The sequence below is a fragment of the Cervus canadensis genome, chromosome 17 (assembly GCF_019320065.1).
Source record: "Cervus canadensis isolate Bull #8, Minnesota chromosome 17, ASM1932006v1, whole genome shotgun sequence".
In the NCBI taxonomy this organism is placed as follows: Eukaryota; Metazoa; Chordata; class Mammalia; order Artiodactyla; family Cervidae; genus Cervus; species Cervus canadensis.
Genome location: NC_057402.1, coordinates 43947545 through 43966426, shown reverse-complemented (window position 1 = coordinate 43966426; position 18882 = coordinate 43947545). Strand labels below are relative to the sequence as shown.

At 41.0% G+C, this 18882-nt stretch overlaps 1 protein-coding gene across 5 annotated transcripts in view; it reads right to left on the bottom strand.

Annotated features, from left to right (window-relative positions):
- Positions 1 to 18882, bottom strand: part of ADAMTSL3 (ADAMTS like 3) — a 392562-nt gene that overhangs the window by 80597 nt on the left and 293083 nt on the right. For all 5 annotated transcript variants that reach the window (XR_006273566.1, XM_043489726.1, XM_043489723.1 and 2 more), the window contains exons 18-19: positions 11848 to 12040; positions 11575 to 11754 (exon numbers count right to left, since the gene is read on the bottom strand). Coding sequence is in view for 4 of the 5 variants with exons in the window: in XM_043489726.1 (XP_043345661.1) it covers positions 11575 to 11754; positions 11848 to 12040 (373 nt within the window). In the remaining variant the exon portion in view is untranslated. The remainder of the gene's footprint in view (positions 1 to 11574; positions 11755 to 11847; positions 12041 to 18882) is intronic.

Sequence of the window (18882 nt, the reverse complement as noted above, 5' to 3'; positions counted from 1 at the left end):
TTCTTTCTTTTTAAAAAAAATCTATTTGTAAGGTGGGATTCCCTGATAGCTCAGTTGGTAAAGAATTCACCTGCAATGCAGGAGATGCCAGTTCAATTTCTGGGTCGGGAAGATCCACTGGAGAAGGGATAGGCTATCCACTCCAGTATTCTGGGGCTTCCCTTGTGCCTCAACTATTTTGTAAGGTATGAGGCCCACTGTTGTTTCCAGTTTTACTGAGATATAATTGATATGTAACATTGTATTAGTTTAAGGTATACAACATAATGATTTATATATGTTGATTACTACAATAAGTTAACAGCCAGAATCTCACATGGTTACAAGGTTTTTAACCTTGTGACTGAATATTTTAAGTGAATGTTTATCAGAAAAAGAGACACAGATGTACAGAACAGACTTTTGGACTCTGTGGGAGAAGGCGAGGGTGGGACGTTTAAAAAGGACAGCATCAAAACATGTATATTATCAAGGGTGAAACAGATCACCAGCCCAGGTTGGATGCATGAGACAAGTGATCGGGGCTGGTGCACTGGGAAGACCCAGAGGGATCGGGTGGAGAGGGAGGTGGGAGGGGGATCGGGATGGGGAACACACGTAAATCCATGGCTGATTCATGTCAATGTATGGCAAAAACCACTACAATATTGTAAAGTAATTTGCCTCCAACTAATAAAAATAAATGGAAAAAAAATAAATAAAAAAAAGTAAAAGAAACAGATCCAAAAAAAAAAGAATGTTTATAACTGACATAGTTTTGTTATAACATGAAGCAAAAAAATTTCAGAGACAGGATAACATGTATGTTTTAAATAAATACTAAAAACCCAATGAGATACCATTTCCCATTTCAAACCCATCAAGATGGCTATTATTTAAAAAAATAGATGTGGATAAACTGGAATGTTGATGCACTGCTGATGCGAAAATAAAATGGTACAGCCTCTATGAAAAAGTTTGTCGGGTCCTCAAAAAGTTACACAAAGAATTACCATATGATCCAGTAATTCCACTTCTCGAAAAATATCCAAAAAAATCAAAAGCAGAAACTCAGATGTTTGTATACCAGTGTTCACAGTAGCATCACTTACAACAGCCAAAAGGTAGAAACAACCATACGCTACATGGCCTTTTATGTCTGGCTTCTATCACTTGGCATAATTCTTCGAGGCTCATCCATGTTGTAGCAGGTATCAGAATTTCATTCCTTTTTTATGGTGCAATGATATATGTATATACCACATTTTGTTTATCCATTCATCTGTTGATGGACATTTCGATTACTTCCTTTCTTCTTTATGAGATAGTAACTAATTTTTAGTAATTAATTGCTATGGGATTCTGGGGCCTTGTAGTTGATGTCTCATTTGTTTTTTATCTATTTATTTATATAGTAAGATGACTTTGCTTTTTAAAAAATGATATAATACAGATAATAATGTGGTATCAATTTTGTATGGGGACTAGACTTATTGTGATGATCCTTTCATAACGGATACAAACACTGAATTTCTATGTTGCACACCTGAAATGGATATGCCAATTATAGTTTAATAAAAACTTTAACATTAAAAATGGCATATACCCATGACCAAGAATTGAAGAACTAGAAAAACATAAAAGGAAAGGTCTTTTTAAAAAACACCCAAGCTGCTATACATAAAATAACATTGATATGTGATAATCATTGTGTGTATAAAAATGATAGCTGATAATCATAATTACATGTGTACATGTAATTTTAATTTAACGATTTACTATAATTTTATTAGGCATATTAGGAAAAAATGAAATAAGATGAAAAGAGTTCAAGTAACTAATTCCCAAAAGAACTCTCTGCAGTTAAGGAAGATGAAAGAAACCAACAAGAGATTCAGGTGGTTATTGGGTTGGCCCAAATGAACTTTCTGATCAGCCTGATATTGTTACTGATATATTCTGACACCTGAGAATATCTATTGACTCACTGCTAAGAAGAGGGACAGGCACATTCACATTTCCTCTCACCCATTTCTTCTCTCCAAACATTCCATTTGTTTTTGTTAAACTATTTAGCTAATGTCAAGATTCTCTGATATTTATGTTCTGTTCTGAGATGCCAATGCTGGCTGATTAGTCTTAATTCTGCCCTTAAATGAATTTATGATTCATCGTCTGTCTTTTTTCACCAGTATCTGTGTCTTTCTGGATTTTTTACTGTGAGTCATCTTGGTGTGTCTTCTTGGCCTTGAAAGTCTTGATCCCATACCATAAGACAAGACTTATGCATGGATGATCTGACTGCCTCTCTGTTGCCTTCCCACATGGAGAAAAAACAAAATGCAAAGGAAAATACTTGGGTCATAGTTCCTTTTTAAAAAAAATTATTTATTTAATCTTTTGGCCACACAGCATGCAGGGACCTTAGTTCCCTAACCAAGGATCGAACCAGTGTCTCCTGCATTGGAAGCACAGAGTCTTAATTGTTGGATGGCCAGGGAAGTCCCTTTCCTTCCCTTTTGAACTGTGGAACGTTTCACTGTCTGCTGGCATCTAATGCTACCGTGAAGATGTGTGAGGCCAGGCAGGAGATTTTTGTTGTTTGTTTGACTTTTACGCTCAGAGGCCTTTTGCTCTTGTTTTTTTAACCCATGAAGTTCAGCACCTTATTTGCTGGCTGTGTTTTACTGGGTCATATTTTCTTGGCACGTAGTATGCCACTCTGACCTGAAGGTTAAAGCTTTTATTAGAGGAAGTTAATTCTCCTTATTATCTCTGAATATTTTTTGTTCCACTTGTTCTTCTCACAAATACCCATTACACTCATGTTTAATCCTTATTACCTCTGAATACTTTTTGTTCCACTTGTTTTGTTCTTCTCACAAATACCCATTACACTCATGTTTAATCTCCTCTGCCTTCCACATCCATCACTGCCTCTAAAAACCAATTTTACATCTTAACTCTTTTCCATATCATTTTATATGAGTCATTCCACCTTATATACCATAGCTTTCTGTTTTCAGTTGTTTTATTTTTTGTCGCTTGTAAAATAACTTTTATGTCTGCTATATAAAATTTTTCTTTTCAGTTTTTTCCCCTATTCCAAATTGTCTTCTCATCTCCTTCTGTTGACTTATAACCTCTTTATGAACTCTAAACCTCATTTTAGAGCCACTCCTCCCTCCACTCCATCCACCCACTCCTACCCCCTCCACCCCCCTGCCCTGGGCCAAGATATCATGACTATAATTTCCTTGGGAGTACAGAGACTATTTTTTCACACTTTTCTCTGGCTAGTATCATTGTGATGCTGTTGTTCATGTGACTCTTGCCCCCTGTTCCTTTCCCCATGGCCTGACTTCTTTCTGATCCTTCACTTTCCCCCATTTCAGTTCTGACGCTTAGTTTTTATGCTGCAGCTTTAAATGTAGCTGGCTGTTTGTGAATAATACGGGTTGGGGGATGAGCTAGGGTGTTTCCATCAGTTTCTTGTCTTCCACAGTCTGTCATCAAATTTTTATTTCCTCCGCCCACATCTCTCTTCAAACTTTGGCATTTGAAGGGCTAGGGTGACTCAGGGAACAGTCTCTTAAGTAACTGCAATCACCCAGCAAGCATCCTTCATGCCACTCCATCTCTGCAGCCTTCCTGGGCTACAGGGCCTCCACACGTGGTCTCTCCTGCAGCTCCATCTGCCTGACGGCTCTGGAGGGACATTCACGGTATTTTCAGGGGCGGCACATGGTCCCCCTTCTAGTGTCTATAATCAAGATCCGCTGAAGCAGGCCTTTTAGGACTCTCACATTTACTCCTCGGGAAATCTACCTCCTGCTCGTGCCTGAAGAAATATTTGTCAGCCCTCAGCCTTCTCTTTTTCATTTTGGTTCAGATTTTATGGTCTTTGGCAAGTGTGTTTCATAATTTATAGTTTGGGCTTGTGGCTGTTTCATTGTTCATTGAAGACAGAGTGTTCTCTCTCTTTCATTATCTTTCTGGGGTTTTTTGTTGGGTTTCAAAGAAGGAGAATGGAATTTTTAAAATTCTTTTATTGTTCTCTTCAACAGAAAGCCCTAATTATTAGTATTTTTTCAGTGCCAAGGGAAGCTTTTTGTAAGCTTTTGAACAAAATAAAAATTACCATTTAGCAACTTATGATGTACATTAAATCCGCTACATAGGAAAGGGTTTGGTTCCAAGAGCACATTCGTAAGTCCAATTTGTTCCTAGGTCCAACAAGGTTACCCTAGGTACCCAACTAACACAATCAGCTATATAATACTGTCTGTAATAGCAATAGGTTTATAATACTTTTCACACAAATAATAGATTTTAAAAAAATAAAGAAAACATTTTTAATCTTACAGTACAGTACCTTGAAAAAGTTCAGTAGTACCACCTACATCACTGCTGCTTTTTACACTTGCTTCCAAACATCCTGGGCTTGAAATAAAGACACTGCACAACTGTATTCTACACAGGACTCTACAGGACTCTACACACAAGCACAGCCAGTCGTAGAGGAGGCATGCATGCGACAATGTACATCAGACCCGTGCAGCAACTTACATGATTGGACATGCAAAAACACATTCTCATCTTTTAAAGTTTGCAACTTGAAGGTCTGTATGTAGGGGATTTACTGTACTTTTTTTAAACAAGTCAAATCATCATCTAGGAGTTTTCCATATAACATAAAAACTGTAGTTAAATAATTGCCAATCACCATTCACAAGCCATTTCTAATGATCAACATTTGACTTTTTATCCCACTATGAATGGGAGGATCATTTGCAAACCCCTTTTCTGGATGGAGATCTTACATGACCTTGTGTCTGCTAAGTTCAAGGTTAGCGTGTCATTTGCACATGTCCACGGCTGAGAGAGTGGAGATGACAGAATCAGTGCCATTAATTATAAGTTACAAAACAGCAACTTTATGCCAAAGCTTTGTGATTATTCAAAAGAAATATGGTAGATTCCTCTGGAAGAGCACATGTAACTTTGTAATTATTTGTCTGTGACCTTCAAATTGGAAGGTCTGTTGGGCAGGATATAAAATCCTTGGCTCACATTTTCTTTTATTAAATATATTACTCCACTGTTTTCTACTGTGATGTGGCACTGTTGAGAAGTCTGATGCTAATCTGATTTTCTTTCCCTGATAAGTGACTTTGTCCTTTTGCTGAGATACACTTACACATTATTCTTTACCTTTAAAGTCCAGTGGTTTTAGTAGAGTATGTCTTGATATGGACCATTCTGGGTTGATTTTTCCATGCATGCGGTATGCTCTTTCAATATAGTGATTTGAATTTTCTGTTTATAGTTTTGTTCTGTTGTTTTGGTTTTCTTTTCTCAGGACTCTAATAATAGATACATGATTTTCTTTCTCTGTTTTTTACAGCCATCATTTTTGCTTAAATCCTTTTTATTTTTCTTCAGTTATTTTCAATTCTCTCCTTTCTTTTTTTTCTCTTATTACACTTTCTGCATCTGGTCATTCTTGTGTTCCTTCTCGTTTAGTCTACATTTCTGATTTCTTCCCCCTTAGTTTTCTAATTCTTTCCTGAACCCTGTCAGCTAATTTTTCATATCCCCCCATTATTTATTCACCTCATTTCAGAATTTTTCTATTTTTGATTTGTTTCTATAGATGTCTTAGTTTCTTTTAGCTGATTTTATAATAGTAAGTTATATTTTCATCCACCTCAAGGTCAAATTTTCATTATGTTGCTACATTATTGATATTTTTTCTTGGGGTATCCTTCTATGGGATTTGCTGTTGGTTTTGTTTAAATGAAACAGATTTTTCTCTGTACTTTTGAAATAGTGTAAGGGGGTGTTCAAGGGACTTATTTCACTATAAAGGACTCCCTCCTCTGGTGCTGAAATGAAGTATTCAAGGGTTTGGCCACAGTTTTGAAACTGACTCTTCTGGACTCTTCTACTCCCAAGGAGCTGAAGGAACTGAACATCTTTCCTTTATCCCTTTGTTCCTTTTCAGCTCAGCTTAACCTTCTGGCAGGTGTTGTTGCACATTTCTACAGTCTTAGGGATGTGAGTTCCTCCAGTGCTCTCCAATCTTCTTAAGGCCCTGAATGAGTCTGCATGATTTTTCTTGCTCTAAACCACAAACAGGAACCTTGAGTCTTCTCTCAGTTTCACTGATTATCTCAGACCGACATGCTAAAGGTTCTACTATTCTGGAATAGGACTACTTTATTGTGGGGATATTTCTATGTTCCATGGCTCTTATCCTTGTTTCTTTTCTATTAAAAAAAAAAACTCTAACTTCTACACTTGCTATTACATACAGTTTGCCCCCCCCACCCTTATATCACTTCCACTAAAGTTACTATCTGTTATCTTTTCCTTTCTTTTGGCAATCCCAATTGCCTTGTTGTCTCTTTTGTTTTTTTTTTAATGAGAGATTTTGGAATATTAAACAACTATGCTACTATCATGATTTTGCTTCACTGGAAGCCTCCTAAGCATTTTTAAAGGAACTGCTATTAACAATACACTCTTTGATATCAAGGTATTCATTTTTCCATGTTCAGTTACCACTTAAATGCTGATGATTCCCAAAACTATAACTTTACTGTAGATCTTGCGTGAGCTACAATTCTTTATTGATACCTTTATAGACCTTCAAACCACACCCGTTTCAAAAATCAACTCATTTTCTGTCCCTTTCAAGTCACCTTCCAAGCATGTATTTCCTTCTCTAATTGTTAATATCATCTTTGTCCATTAATTACCCAAGATAGAAATCTAGGACACTTTTTTTTTTTTTTGCTCATTTTTATCAATTCAGTTACCGAATTTGCCAGTCAGTTCTGCTAAATCTCACTCAAAACTACTCATGATTATTGATTCCAACTGCTCATTATCTCTCATTCTTTTTATTTCCATTTTCATCAGACAAGGTCCCTCAAACTCTAGGCTCCTTCTTCTTCCAACACATTGTTCAGAACTGTTGTCTAAAAACTCTGCCTTTTATTTCTCTATTCAGACACCTCCTACAATACCTTCAGTGACTGTCGGGAATAAACCCAAAGTCCTTCACAATCTGGCTGCCCTCTCCTTCACCTCTCACCTTCCTCCATTTCTTTATCGCAGCCTCTCTTAAGCCACGTAAGATTGATGAGCTCACAGCCTGTACCTGTGTGTATACTCCTGTCTCTGCTTAGGACACCCTGCTGTCTCATTTCCACACATCTGGCACTCATCATTTAACAACCAACTCTTAATCTACATCTTCTACAACACTTTCCTGGGACTCAGGGAGACTTAGATTTTCACATAGTTCTGTAGATGGGATATCTTTATTCGTCTTACATATTTTTTTCATCTATCTGCCTTTGAAGCCTTGGTTGTCCCAGATTCCTGGTACCTGGGGCAATCAATTATGAAAGTGAAAGTGAAAGTCGCTCAGTCGTGTCTGGTGTCTGACTCTTTGTGACCCCATGGGCTATATACATCCATGGAATTCTCCAGGCCAGATTACTGGAGTGGGTAGCCATTCCCTTCTCCAGGGGATCTTCTCAACCCAGGGATCAAACCCAGGTCTCCCACACTGTAGGCAGATTCTTTACCAGCTGAGCCACAGGGAAGCCCAAGAATACTGGAGTGGGTAGCCTATCCCTTCTCCAGTGGGTCTTTCTGACCCAGGAATCAAACCGGTGTCTCCTGCATTGCAGGCGGATTCTTTACCAACTGACCTATCAGGGAAGCCCGCAATCAATCATAGCAGTGCTCAGTAAATGACTGTGAGGATGCAGGGCTGTGGCAACAGGCATATTCAAGTCAGAAGAAGCTTCTATAAGTTTCTTTATTTAAGTCTACAAATAAGGGCATTTCCATCCTACATACCTGCTTTATCAGTAAGCTGAAACTGTCTTATTGATAAGATAGTATACGTGTGTGTATATGTGTTTCTGGAAAATACTTTCATGCAATTGTGTGATAGTACATATTTTCCAACAGGGTTCATGGAGAAAAGGGCCCTGATTATAACATTTGCCAATTTCTGTGGTGTAAATACTCCCATCATGGCTAATGTCAAGCTGTTATTGGAATATCACTGACTACACAGTAGGACGGGATCACAATTGGTTCTCAAAAGCCAGTACGAACTGCCTCTAACACATGTTGGAATACTCCCTTCATAGGTCATAAATAAAACATCTACTGAAAACTGGAAAGCCATGTTTGGAAATTCATGTGTGCTGGGCATATCTTGAGCTATACTTTGTAAAATGTCTCATGTATAGAGACCATATCCTTTATATTTAGCATATGGACAGATTTCAAGAATTGAAAGGGTTGGCAGGTATAGGTAGTTGAACACAGGAGGTGAACTCAGAGATGATCACAGGTGTTGGAAAGACAGTGCTACATGGACAGAGACAGGAAGTAGGTGGGGAAGCTGGATGGGATGAGGGTGTCCCTTTGCTTGAGGATCTATCCTACTTGAAGAGCTAAGGATGAGGTATTGAAGAGAAAATCAGAAACTGTGTCCAGAAACAGAAAATCACCTATAGAAGTCAGAGAAGTCACACCACAGAATCATCTCTGGAAGGTAAATGTAGTGATAAAAATCAAAGGGTCAAACACTGAGCTTTTTGAAGATTTGGAAGAAAACAAACTAATACAAAACACACAGTCAGGTAAACAGGAAAAATAAAAAACACCAAAGAATATCCTGAAGGAGAATGATGAAAGTGGATGAAATGGCCAAGTGCTCCCTCGAAGCACAGAGAACAAAGAATGAGGAAAGGCTACTGGATTTCAGGCCGTGGGAGGGGCCACAAGACAACTTTAGGAATGACTGCCCCATAGAAGAGTCAATGCTTCTTTCTTGTAGCTACAAAAGCAGCATAAGAGTTGAGGCTCATTTCCACATAAAACTTGGTTCAGATCTAAGGAAATCAGGGAAAAGGAATGATACAGTGAATGAACAAAGCCCAAACATGCCATGAACAGAGTGAGTGAATTACAGCTGCAGCCTGAGAGGCCTGGCATGGTGAGAAATGGAAATTCTGGCGTAGCTTTTTGGTCTTTCTGGGACCAGGGGTAGTGGCCAGTTCCCATGGGGAAGGGACACATCCAGAACCATGAAATGGATGGCTGCCCTGGAATGAGCCATCCCATAGCAGAGGGACGAGGCTGGCAGAACGCTTTAGGGAGGGCGGCAATTTGGCATCAGGATCTCTGCCGAAACAAGGCAGCTCAGAAATGAGAGAAAATATTAAATATCAACAGAAAAGCTGAACCGTGCAGGAGAATACAAACTGCAAGGCAACACATGTGCCCGACTGGACCCAAGTCTGAACACCAGCTCTGCCCAGCTGTGACATGGGCATACCTGCTCCTCCTCCAGATGCACGTTTCCTGGAGACGTGGCCTTGGCTGGGTGCAGGCAGATGTCTAGATTGGGCTTGGGCTAACCTCTTGAAGTGTGCACAAGCTTGCTCTTGCCTCCACGATGGCCGCCTAGGAAACTCATCTGCCTCTGGCCCAAACCAGCTCACGTGGATAACCTCCTTTGTCTCCTTTTCTTCCTCCCAACAAAACCCCTCCCAGTGAATGATTTTTCCTGTCCTGTTAGCTAGCCTGAGTTTTTCTACAGATCACGACTCCAACACACTTTAACATGCCTCCTGTCTTTGCGAAGACACTTGAGGAAGAATGTTTACCTGCTCAGAGGTTTGCAGGGCCCAAGGACCTGTCAGCGATCTCGTGGCCACTGACTGCAAGGACACAATCAGCCAGATGAGAGCACCATATGGGGGCTCAGGAAGTAGCCTCCCATTAAAATGCTAAAAAAAAGCTGGGTCATTATGAGTTAGAGCTGAGAAATGCTGTATGATTTTAGAGACTAGAAGACTTCAAAGAGGAGGGAAGCTCAGAGCTGGGCCTGGGAGTTGGAGGGTATCAACAAGAGCAAAGACACAAGGCAAGCTTGAGTCAACACAGTGATGGATGTTCATTTAGTGAAAGATAACCAGCAACTGCAAATTCCATCATTCACAGAGAGAAGGAACAGTAGAGGAAAGTGAGGGTATCGCCCCCTGTCTCTCCTTTCTAAAAGGCCAGTGGGAAGAGTTTGTTCCAGTAAACGAGATGGAACTGTGAAGGCCTCTGCTTTCTTGGAGAAAAGAAGAGATGAGGAGGGCACATCCAGATTCAGGGGCCTGGTTTCCATGCCACCACTGCTCATACCTCATCTTTCCCTTTTCCTGCCTCTTCCTTGTGGGTTAGGGCAGCATGTGCCCAAAGACATTAGTGCCCAGGACAATCCCTGCTGTGCACACACTGAAGGGTTGAGCAACTCTCCCAAGGAGAAGGGGGCAGGTGAGGAAACGCTTCCCAAAGGGTACTGTGCCTGACAGTACCCAGGGAGTCTCATTCAAATGCATATTCTGATTCCTTAGGTCTGGGTGGGACTTGAGATCTCTTACAAGATCCCAGCTTCCAAAGAGATCCCTGTGAGGTTGGGGTTGACATATACACACTATTATGTATGAAACAGACAACTAACGAGAACTTACTGCATAGCATAGGGAACTCTATTAGTGCTCCGTGGTGATCTACATGGGAAGGAAAACAAAAAAAACAGAGGGGATATGTGTGCACGTATGGCTGATTCACACTGTGGTAGAGCAGAAACCAACACAACATTGTAAAGCAACTATACTCCAATAAAACTTTTAAAAAGAATAAGCAAGACTGGAAGAGCTGGAATAAGAAGAAAGGGGGCTGGGATGTGAGTCCCATTCGTTCAAGGAAAGCCCCGCAAGGAATCGAAAGTTGATTTTTCAGGCAACAAGACCTTTAGGAGTTGACCTGATAGACGGACTGGTGGGAATACTATGAGGTGTTAAGATAGCTTGGAGAGGGGGAAGATGGTACAGAGGCAGGAAATCAGGTGGGCAGTGTAATACATAAAAGAGAACCCTTGCAATAAGGTCAAAAGGCAAGGATTCTATTCCTATTTCACAGCCTATTTTAGCTATTTGGGTTTAATTTTCCCCTCTTGAAAAATGGGTATTGCTACTAGACTATATTAAGTCCCAAATATGCACTAAAATGTTAGTTTGGAATTCTGCTTATTGCAATTAATGTGAGCTTGAGAGGATAAAGAGTAAATTCAGCAGTGGTATCAATGGAATTCAGAGGAAGTAAAGGTATGAAACATTTTCAGAAAGTTGAAATGACAGGGTTTAATAAATAATTCTATATAAGGAGACATAAGGCAGAGAAGAATGAAACTGATTTTGAGTTAATCCTGGGATACAATGACTTTGGTTCTCTCAAAAGACAGAAGTCATGGGATTTGGTGTAGGAGAAATATGATGAGTACAGATTAAGAAATATTGAGTAAACACTGAAAATGAATCATTATGGGTGGGTCTGGAGCAGGGCACTCACACAACCCAGAGAGTAAATGTGTTCTGAAATTCTGCACCCTGGACATTCCACTCACATCAAAGGAGCCCCAGCTCTCATCTGAGAGAGGACATTCTAAAAGGCTGAAAGGGAGGAGGAGCAGAAAAGAAGGGGCTGTAAAGTTGGGATGGCCCTTACCTTGGACCAGTCTCCCACAGTCCAATGTGGAGGACAGTCTGTCCTGGCACAGGACTTACGGGATGAGGCCTTGGGTCCTTGACACAGTTCCTCGGAGAGATTCAAGAAGCTGCCATCCGTTAAGAGCTGCCGACAGGTGACCCTGCGATTCTGCGTTCCCCCTCCGCAGGTCCTGGAACACTGGGAGGACACAAGGAAGTGAGTCCACGGGCTCAGCCCTCTTTGGTTTAGTGAAACACAGGGCTCTTATAATCATAAGCCTGGCTGCCATACCTGCTGCCACTCTTCAATATGCCAGCTAGGAGGGCAGTCAAACTGGTTGCATGCTTGTAAGGCATGGGGCTTCTCATCTCTGCATTCCTCAGGTGGGGAGGGGGACTCCCCAGGGTGCAGGCAGTATACTTCTCGAGTCTGGATGCCAACACCACAGGTAGCTGAGCAGGGTCCCCAAGAGCCCATGTGCCACCTGTACCAAAACAACAAGTGGGCAAAATTCACTGTCCAGTGGACTCAGTGGGACACCCAGAGCATGGACAACTACACGCTCCTCTCTGGACTTCCAGCCTCCACCCTCCATATGCACAGCATGAATAAATGCAATTAAAGTGCAGAAATACAATGTTAAAAGGCAAGACATGTCAGAAAAATGCTTAAAGATTTCACCTGTCTAGGAAAGTCTGGAGTGAAAGAGAAGCAGATTTCTCTCCATCCTAGCCTACCACCATATATCATTAATAAAATCTTGGTTTTGTTTTGAATAGAGCCCCAAGGCAAGGATGATTTATATAAGGTGTCAAAAGAAATTTTAAATGCTTAAAAGCACACTTCAGGAAATTTTTAGGGCACCTGGATTCATTATTTGGAATATCCCTAAGAAAATTCTTTTATGTTAGGATTGGATTTACAGCACATATATATACATAATGTGATTCCTTTCCAATAAGATCTCGGAAAAATCAGGTTTTCTCATGAAACATCTGCAAAAATGAAAAACCAGGGCAGTTGCTTTGGGTACATATTTCCAAGTTGCCTTCAAAAATGATTCTCTCAATTCACGCTTTCGCCAGAAGTAGAGAGAGCCTGACTTCTATAGCCATACCACCACTGGACCGTACCATTTGAAAAAGGCTCTGCCCATCGGATGGGTGAAAAATTGTATACAATGATTATTTTAAAACTTGTAGATATTTAATTATTAGTAATCATGAATCTTACCCCAGCTGTAAAATATTTTTCTAAGCTCCTGGCTTATCAAAAAGACAAACTTTAACAAGAATATAGAGAATTTAACAATATATTTGAAAATTTTGATGAAATAGATATGCTATTAGGCAACTACAAAAAGTTCTTTTGAAGAAAAGGACTAGATTGTGCTAATTTTGTGATAAAGTTCCTACAAGTTTCTAAGAAACAAATGAATTCTTATGTTACTTAAAATATTCCAAGGTAAAAAGGAAGATTAAAATGTAAAGAAAACATTTGATTACAATCTATGATTATATATTTTTAATTTTAAAAAGAGAGAAACAGAAATCCTAAGTAACAAGCATATTAATCGAAGGATTAAAATAATACACAGTATGAACATTCATTTGGAAGGTCTGATGGTGAAGCTGAGGCTACAATACTTTGATCACTTCATCACAAGAGTCTACTCATTGGAAAAGACCCTGATGCTGGGAAAGATTGAAGGCAAAGAAGAAGAGGGTGACAGAGGATGAAATGGTTAGATAGCATCACCGACTCAATGGACATGAGTTTGAGCAAACTCCGGGAGATAGTGAAGGACAAGGGAGCCTGGTGTGCTGCAGTCTATGGGATCGCTAAGAGTCAGACACGACTTAGTGACTGAACAACAACAGCAACATACACTGTGAACTGAACATCTGTATCCTTCTCCAAACTCCAAAGATCCCAAGAATACTGATATTACTTTCCAAATTGTTCTTATCTTTTAATTTCTTCATATATATTTAATTTCTTTCTATATATTTAATTTCTTAATGAATTCATCTTTCATTTGGCGAATCTGTGAACTATCTTCATTAGCATTAGATTTTTTTCATATGCTTTGGAATGTCATTTTGCAGGCTCAACTGGAAGGGGTTTTCTCTCCCTCCACTACCTTTAAACCTTTTCTCTGTCTCTCAACCCTTTCCGTCTACAGTTTGGTTTGCTGCCACCGAGCCCTCTGGGGTCCAGGCTAGAACCAGGTCCGTGTGGCCCATGTGGCACAGAAGCACTATGAAGACACTGATGACCCGACCACTGAGCCAACAGGTAAGCCAGGGCTGGGTCTGCTCCCAGGGCTCTACTGCATCTGTCCTTCACCTTCACAGGTGAGTAGCTTCGGGTAAACAAAGGCTTCTAGTTGTGGTCAGCAGCAGCTTTTTGTCACAAAGAAGTAAGGAATATGGGTCCTTTTCCATGAATTAAAAGAAAGATGCTCAGTCTCGGTTACCCAGAGGATACGAACTCTCACTGACCCCAAATGCTGTGGGGCTAAAGCCCAGAAGAACTATAGGTCCAATTCCACTCACCACTTCCCTCTTCTGTTCCTTTCCCAGCCTATGTAGTTATTTCCACCATTTCCTGGGTGTGATGTTTCCCTTTTTTATACTGTAGCTATCACTGATCTGTATTTGGAGCAGAATGTGAAATTAAAACATGATCTGAATTGGAAGTATATTCATTAAGCTATTAATTAGGCTACTAATATATAAAGTTCCAATAGCTTTAGGGGTGAGGAAAATCACCAATAGTAGATACTCTGACGACAATCAGACCACACAGCTAAATAATTAGAAGGCTTTTGTTGCAATATTAAAACAACTCAGCCTAACTATGTAATTTATTAGGAGCAACTTTGGGATGGTCAGTCTTTCAAGAAAGTATATAACTACTAAAATTGATCAGTGACATGAGGGACTGGAAGGGGAACCATTCTTATTCAAGAAACAGGTAACAATTTCTTATTAAGAGACAATGAACACAGCATTTTTTGTTTTAATTCAAGACCTGGGTAACAAGTTGGTACAGAAACACTTTACTCTTGCCTTTTGTCTCCCCACCTCCCTGTCTAGCCATGTTGAGTCCTGTCACAGAAGAAGGCTCTTCTTGGACTAGTGGAACCATTATGTAACCCTGCCCGTTTCTCTCTCCTGGAAAAAGCAAACTCCATAAATAGCAGACACTCAGCAGTTAAAGGACAGACCAAAGGGAGTAACCCCAGAAGAGCAAATAAACATACAACGCCCCACCTTGGAGAGTTAAGGCTAATACATCAAACACATTTGCCTCTGGGTAAATAAAGATCTACTGACTGTCCAACCCAATCTCACTTGTAAGTTTCACCCTGGGGTGATATTTTACTGCTATTGCCCTTGGAGTCAGTAAATATTTGTATGGAAAGTATTGTGCAACACCCTGTTCCTGTTATTCCTACACCACTGGTTTCTAGAACCTAAAACATTTTTGTAAACTTACCTTTATTTTGGCATCAACCCTTTGTCTCTGCTGGTTTTTTTCCAAAATAACTCTCAACCTTCAAAACCTTTATTAAACTTGCAACTTTGAAATGAGGAATAGTATTTCTCTTCACATAAAAACAGACCCTTAATTTTGCAAAGTGGCCAAGATATATTGTGTGCTGTATTATTCCCAGCTTGAGAGCTCTGTGGGCAAGATTGCTGAGGCAGATTATGTGCAAGATCCCTGGCCAAGGCTGAGTGATGAGGAACCTGCTCATGGGTCGGTGCATGGATAAACCAGCACGCTCCCTTCAGGAACATAAAGGGACAGTTTCTAGATCTGTAGTCAGATCTTGCCCCAATTTGGTGAGCAAAAGAAGGATGGCACTGCAAACCAAGCTCAGCCCTGCCTTGGCCTCCTCGGCAGGTCAAGCAGAGGCTGTTATTCTTATAACTAAAACAAACCCTGAGCATTTCAAAGGACTCATGAGTAGACATGAAGATAATTGCAAAAATACTCGACACAGCCCTGCAGATGTGAGTGAAAAATGCAACCTGAAGCATGACTCAACAATGAAAGACTAGAGCTGAAAAGGACCTTGGTGATGATAAAGCCTAACACCTTTGATCAACATTCAGATGAAGAAACTGGGCCCTAAGAGCCAAGGGACATGTCTGAAGTGTCCTGATGGAGGCAGAACTGGCCTCTACTCCATGCTCCAGATCCATTCCCACTTCTTTCTGCACTGTTAAGACACATCCCTACCATGTGTCCAAGGTTAGGATCCCATTTCACACTGTTGACTTCATATACCAGGGAGCAGAGAGCCGCTGATCACTTTTACGGGAGAGTATTAGCTTATTTCATGGATAAGGGCTCCAGGCAGAGGGCCAAGGTCCAGAAGGCATGAATGAGCAGGAGCATGGGTCAAAGTGAATAATTCAGTTTGGCTGCTAGGCAAGTTCAAGTTCCTTTGGGTGTGTGTGAGTGAGTGTGTATGTGTGTGTGTGTGTGTGTGTGTGTGTGTGTGCATGCACACATGCGCTGTGATAAGGTGAGAGAAGTCATGACAGGAAACGTGGTTCAAGAACCTAAAACCATGGTCACCAAGGACTTTATCTGCTCTCATGGGTTGAACTGCTTTCTTCAAAACGAAGCTGAAGTCCTAACCATGAGAACTCATAAATGTGAACTTATTTGGAAATAGCATCTTTGCAGATGATAGAGTTAGGCTGAGGTCATCAGATGTTGGGCTCTAACTCAATAGGAGCAGTGACCTTATAAAAGGGGAAATTTCAATGCAGAGACCTACAGAAGGAAGATGCTATGAAAACACAGGGGGGATTTCCCTGGTGGTCCAGGAGTGTGGCTAAGACTCCACACTCCCAATGCAGAGGGCCCGGGTTCCATCCCTGGTCAAGGAACTCGATCCCACATGCCACAACTAAGACCTGGTACAGCCAAATGGATAACTAAACATTACAAAAGGAAAACACACAGGGAATGCCATCCACAAGCTGCTACTGCTCCTGCTGCTAAGTTGCGTCAGTCATGTCTGACTCTGTGCAACTCTATAGACGGCAGCCCACCAGGCTCCTCCGTCCCTGGGATTCTTCAGGCAAGAATACTAGAGTGGGTTGCCATTTCCTTCTCCAGTGCATGAAAGCGAAAAGTGAAAGTGAAGTTGCTCAGTCGCATCCGACTCTTCGCGACCCCAGGGACTGTAGCCTACCAGGCTCCTCCGTCCATGTCCATGGGATTTTCCAAGCAAGAGTACCAGAGTGGGTTGCCATTCCCTTCTCCCATCCACAAGCTAAGGATGCTCAAGCTACCAGAAGTTAGAATAGGTTTTCCCTCAGAGCTGTCAGAAGGAACCAACCTTGATTAAGGGTTTCTAGACTCCCCATATGTGAGACAGTGAACTTCTGCTGTTTAAGCTACTCAGTTTATGGAACTTTGTTATGGAAGCCCAAGGGAACTAATACATACGCCAAAGTAAAGAATGTGACTTTTCCACAGGGAAAAGGAAGTCACTGGAGGGTTTTTTGTGGGAGTTCACATGGCCATTCTCTAATTTAGAAGACAGTTTCATAGTCATACGTGTACATACAGATCAGAGCAGGAAACATTACAGGCAGGACTCAAAGTTTATGATAAGTCGTCAGGGACATATCTAATTTGGACCCAATCCAAGGACGCTTTCAGATTCACATGCAGGCAGGCTTTAAATGGGGGACACTCAGACGAATTACGGGAGGCTAGCTATTTCGGTTAAGGTAATTAATTAAAAATTTATAATTGATTTCAATATCTCTACCTTTGTTCTCCCCATCTCAGGGTTTTAGCAGTCTCTTTTAAGTGTACATTTTTTTTTTTTTTGGCCATGCAGTGCAGCATGTTGGGAATCTTAGTTCCCCAACCAGGGATCAAACACACATCCCCTGCATTGGCAGCTCGGAGTCTTAATCACTGGACCACCAGGGAAGTCCCCTAACTGTAAATTCGATTTATCAAATGCTCCAATGGCTTCCCGGCAACTCTCGGGATCAAGTCCAAATGCCTGTCATGGTCCTGCTATGTCTGGTCTCATCTCTGGTCTGGTCTCTCATCTCCTGACTTCCTTTCTGTCAAGTTTCTTGAACACACCAATTTCTTCCTTTCCTCGGGGCCTCTGTATATACTGTTCCTTCTGCCTAGAACACTCCCTCCTCTATGCTTCCCCTGGCCAACTTTCACTCCTCTTTTACATATCAGCTTACATAGAACCCTCAGGGAGGCCTCCTCTGAATGCCTGCACCCAATCCTCAGTCCAAACCAATCCATATTAGGTCCTTATGCGACTCTTGTTCTTGAGACTTTTTCTGTTTCTTTATAGCATGTATTATAATTTAAGTAATATACTTATTTATGTTTGTTTAACTCTTCCTCCTACTCCATCCCAAGACTCAAGTTGAAGGAGCCAGATTAAAAACCTTGCAGAGCATGAGTCCAATTTCTTGGGACAACAGGTTGAGATATTAAACTATGCTTTTCACCTCCTGCATTTCCCCTTGTCCTTCACCCTGGTCAGACAGGTAGTTTCCATCTCACAGAGCCTCACCAGAGGGATGTGGTAGGGGTGGGGGGAGGAGAACAGAAACTAGCTTCTCCAAAAGTATCTAAATCATTGCTTCTGATATTAGATTAAGAAAAAACTGAGAAACCTAAGATGAGTAATTTGGATTCCTAAGGTTTTCAGTACTTAACATGAGTGCTATTTCCCCTGAGATAAAGGGGAATCTCAGCATCACCTCGCATACACTTGATGTTCTTGGAGCGGTCCGGATAGACTTGATGATAAAGTGGGCATCCTGACTCCCAGTTAGATTAAACCTTCTAATACTCCTACTGTGTTGTGTCTTCTGCCGTGTTCTACTAGTATTCTGGTGTGGATGACTCTGGAATTCAGTAAACCTGGGGGCGGAAGTGGGAGGTCTAGGGAAGAAGATTTCCCTATGCTGTTTCTGGGCCTTGCTCACCAAAGTAACTGTGTAGGTCTTTACTGCCTCGTCCCAGTTGAGTACAGCAAGATCGATCTAACGTAAGTCAAGAAGTTCCCTGGGGACTTCCCTAGTGGTCCAGTGGTTAAGAATCCTCCTTGCAATGCAGGGGATGCAGATTTGATCACTGGTCAGAGAATTAAGATACCACATGCCTCAAGCAACTAAGCCCACACAGCAACCACTGGGCCCTTGCACCACAACTAGAGAGTCCACGTGCCACAGTGAAAGATCTCGTGTGCTGCAACTAAGACCCTGCGCGACCAAATAAAGATATATATATATATATGAGTCCACA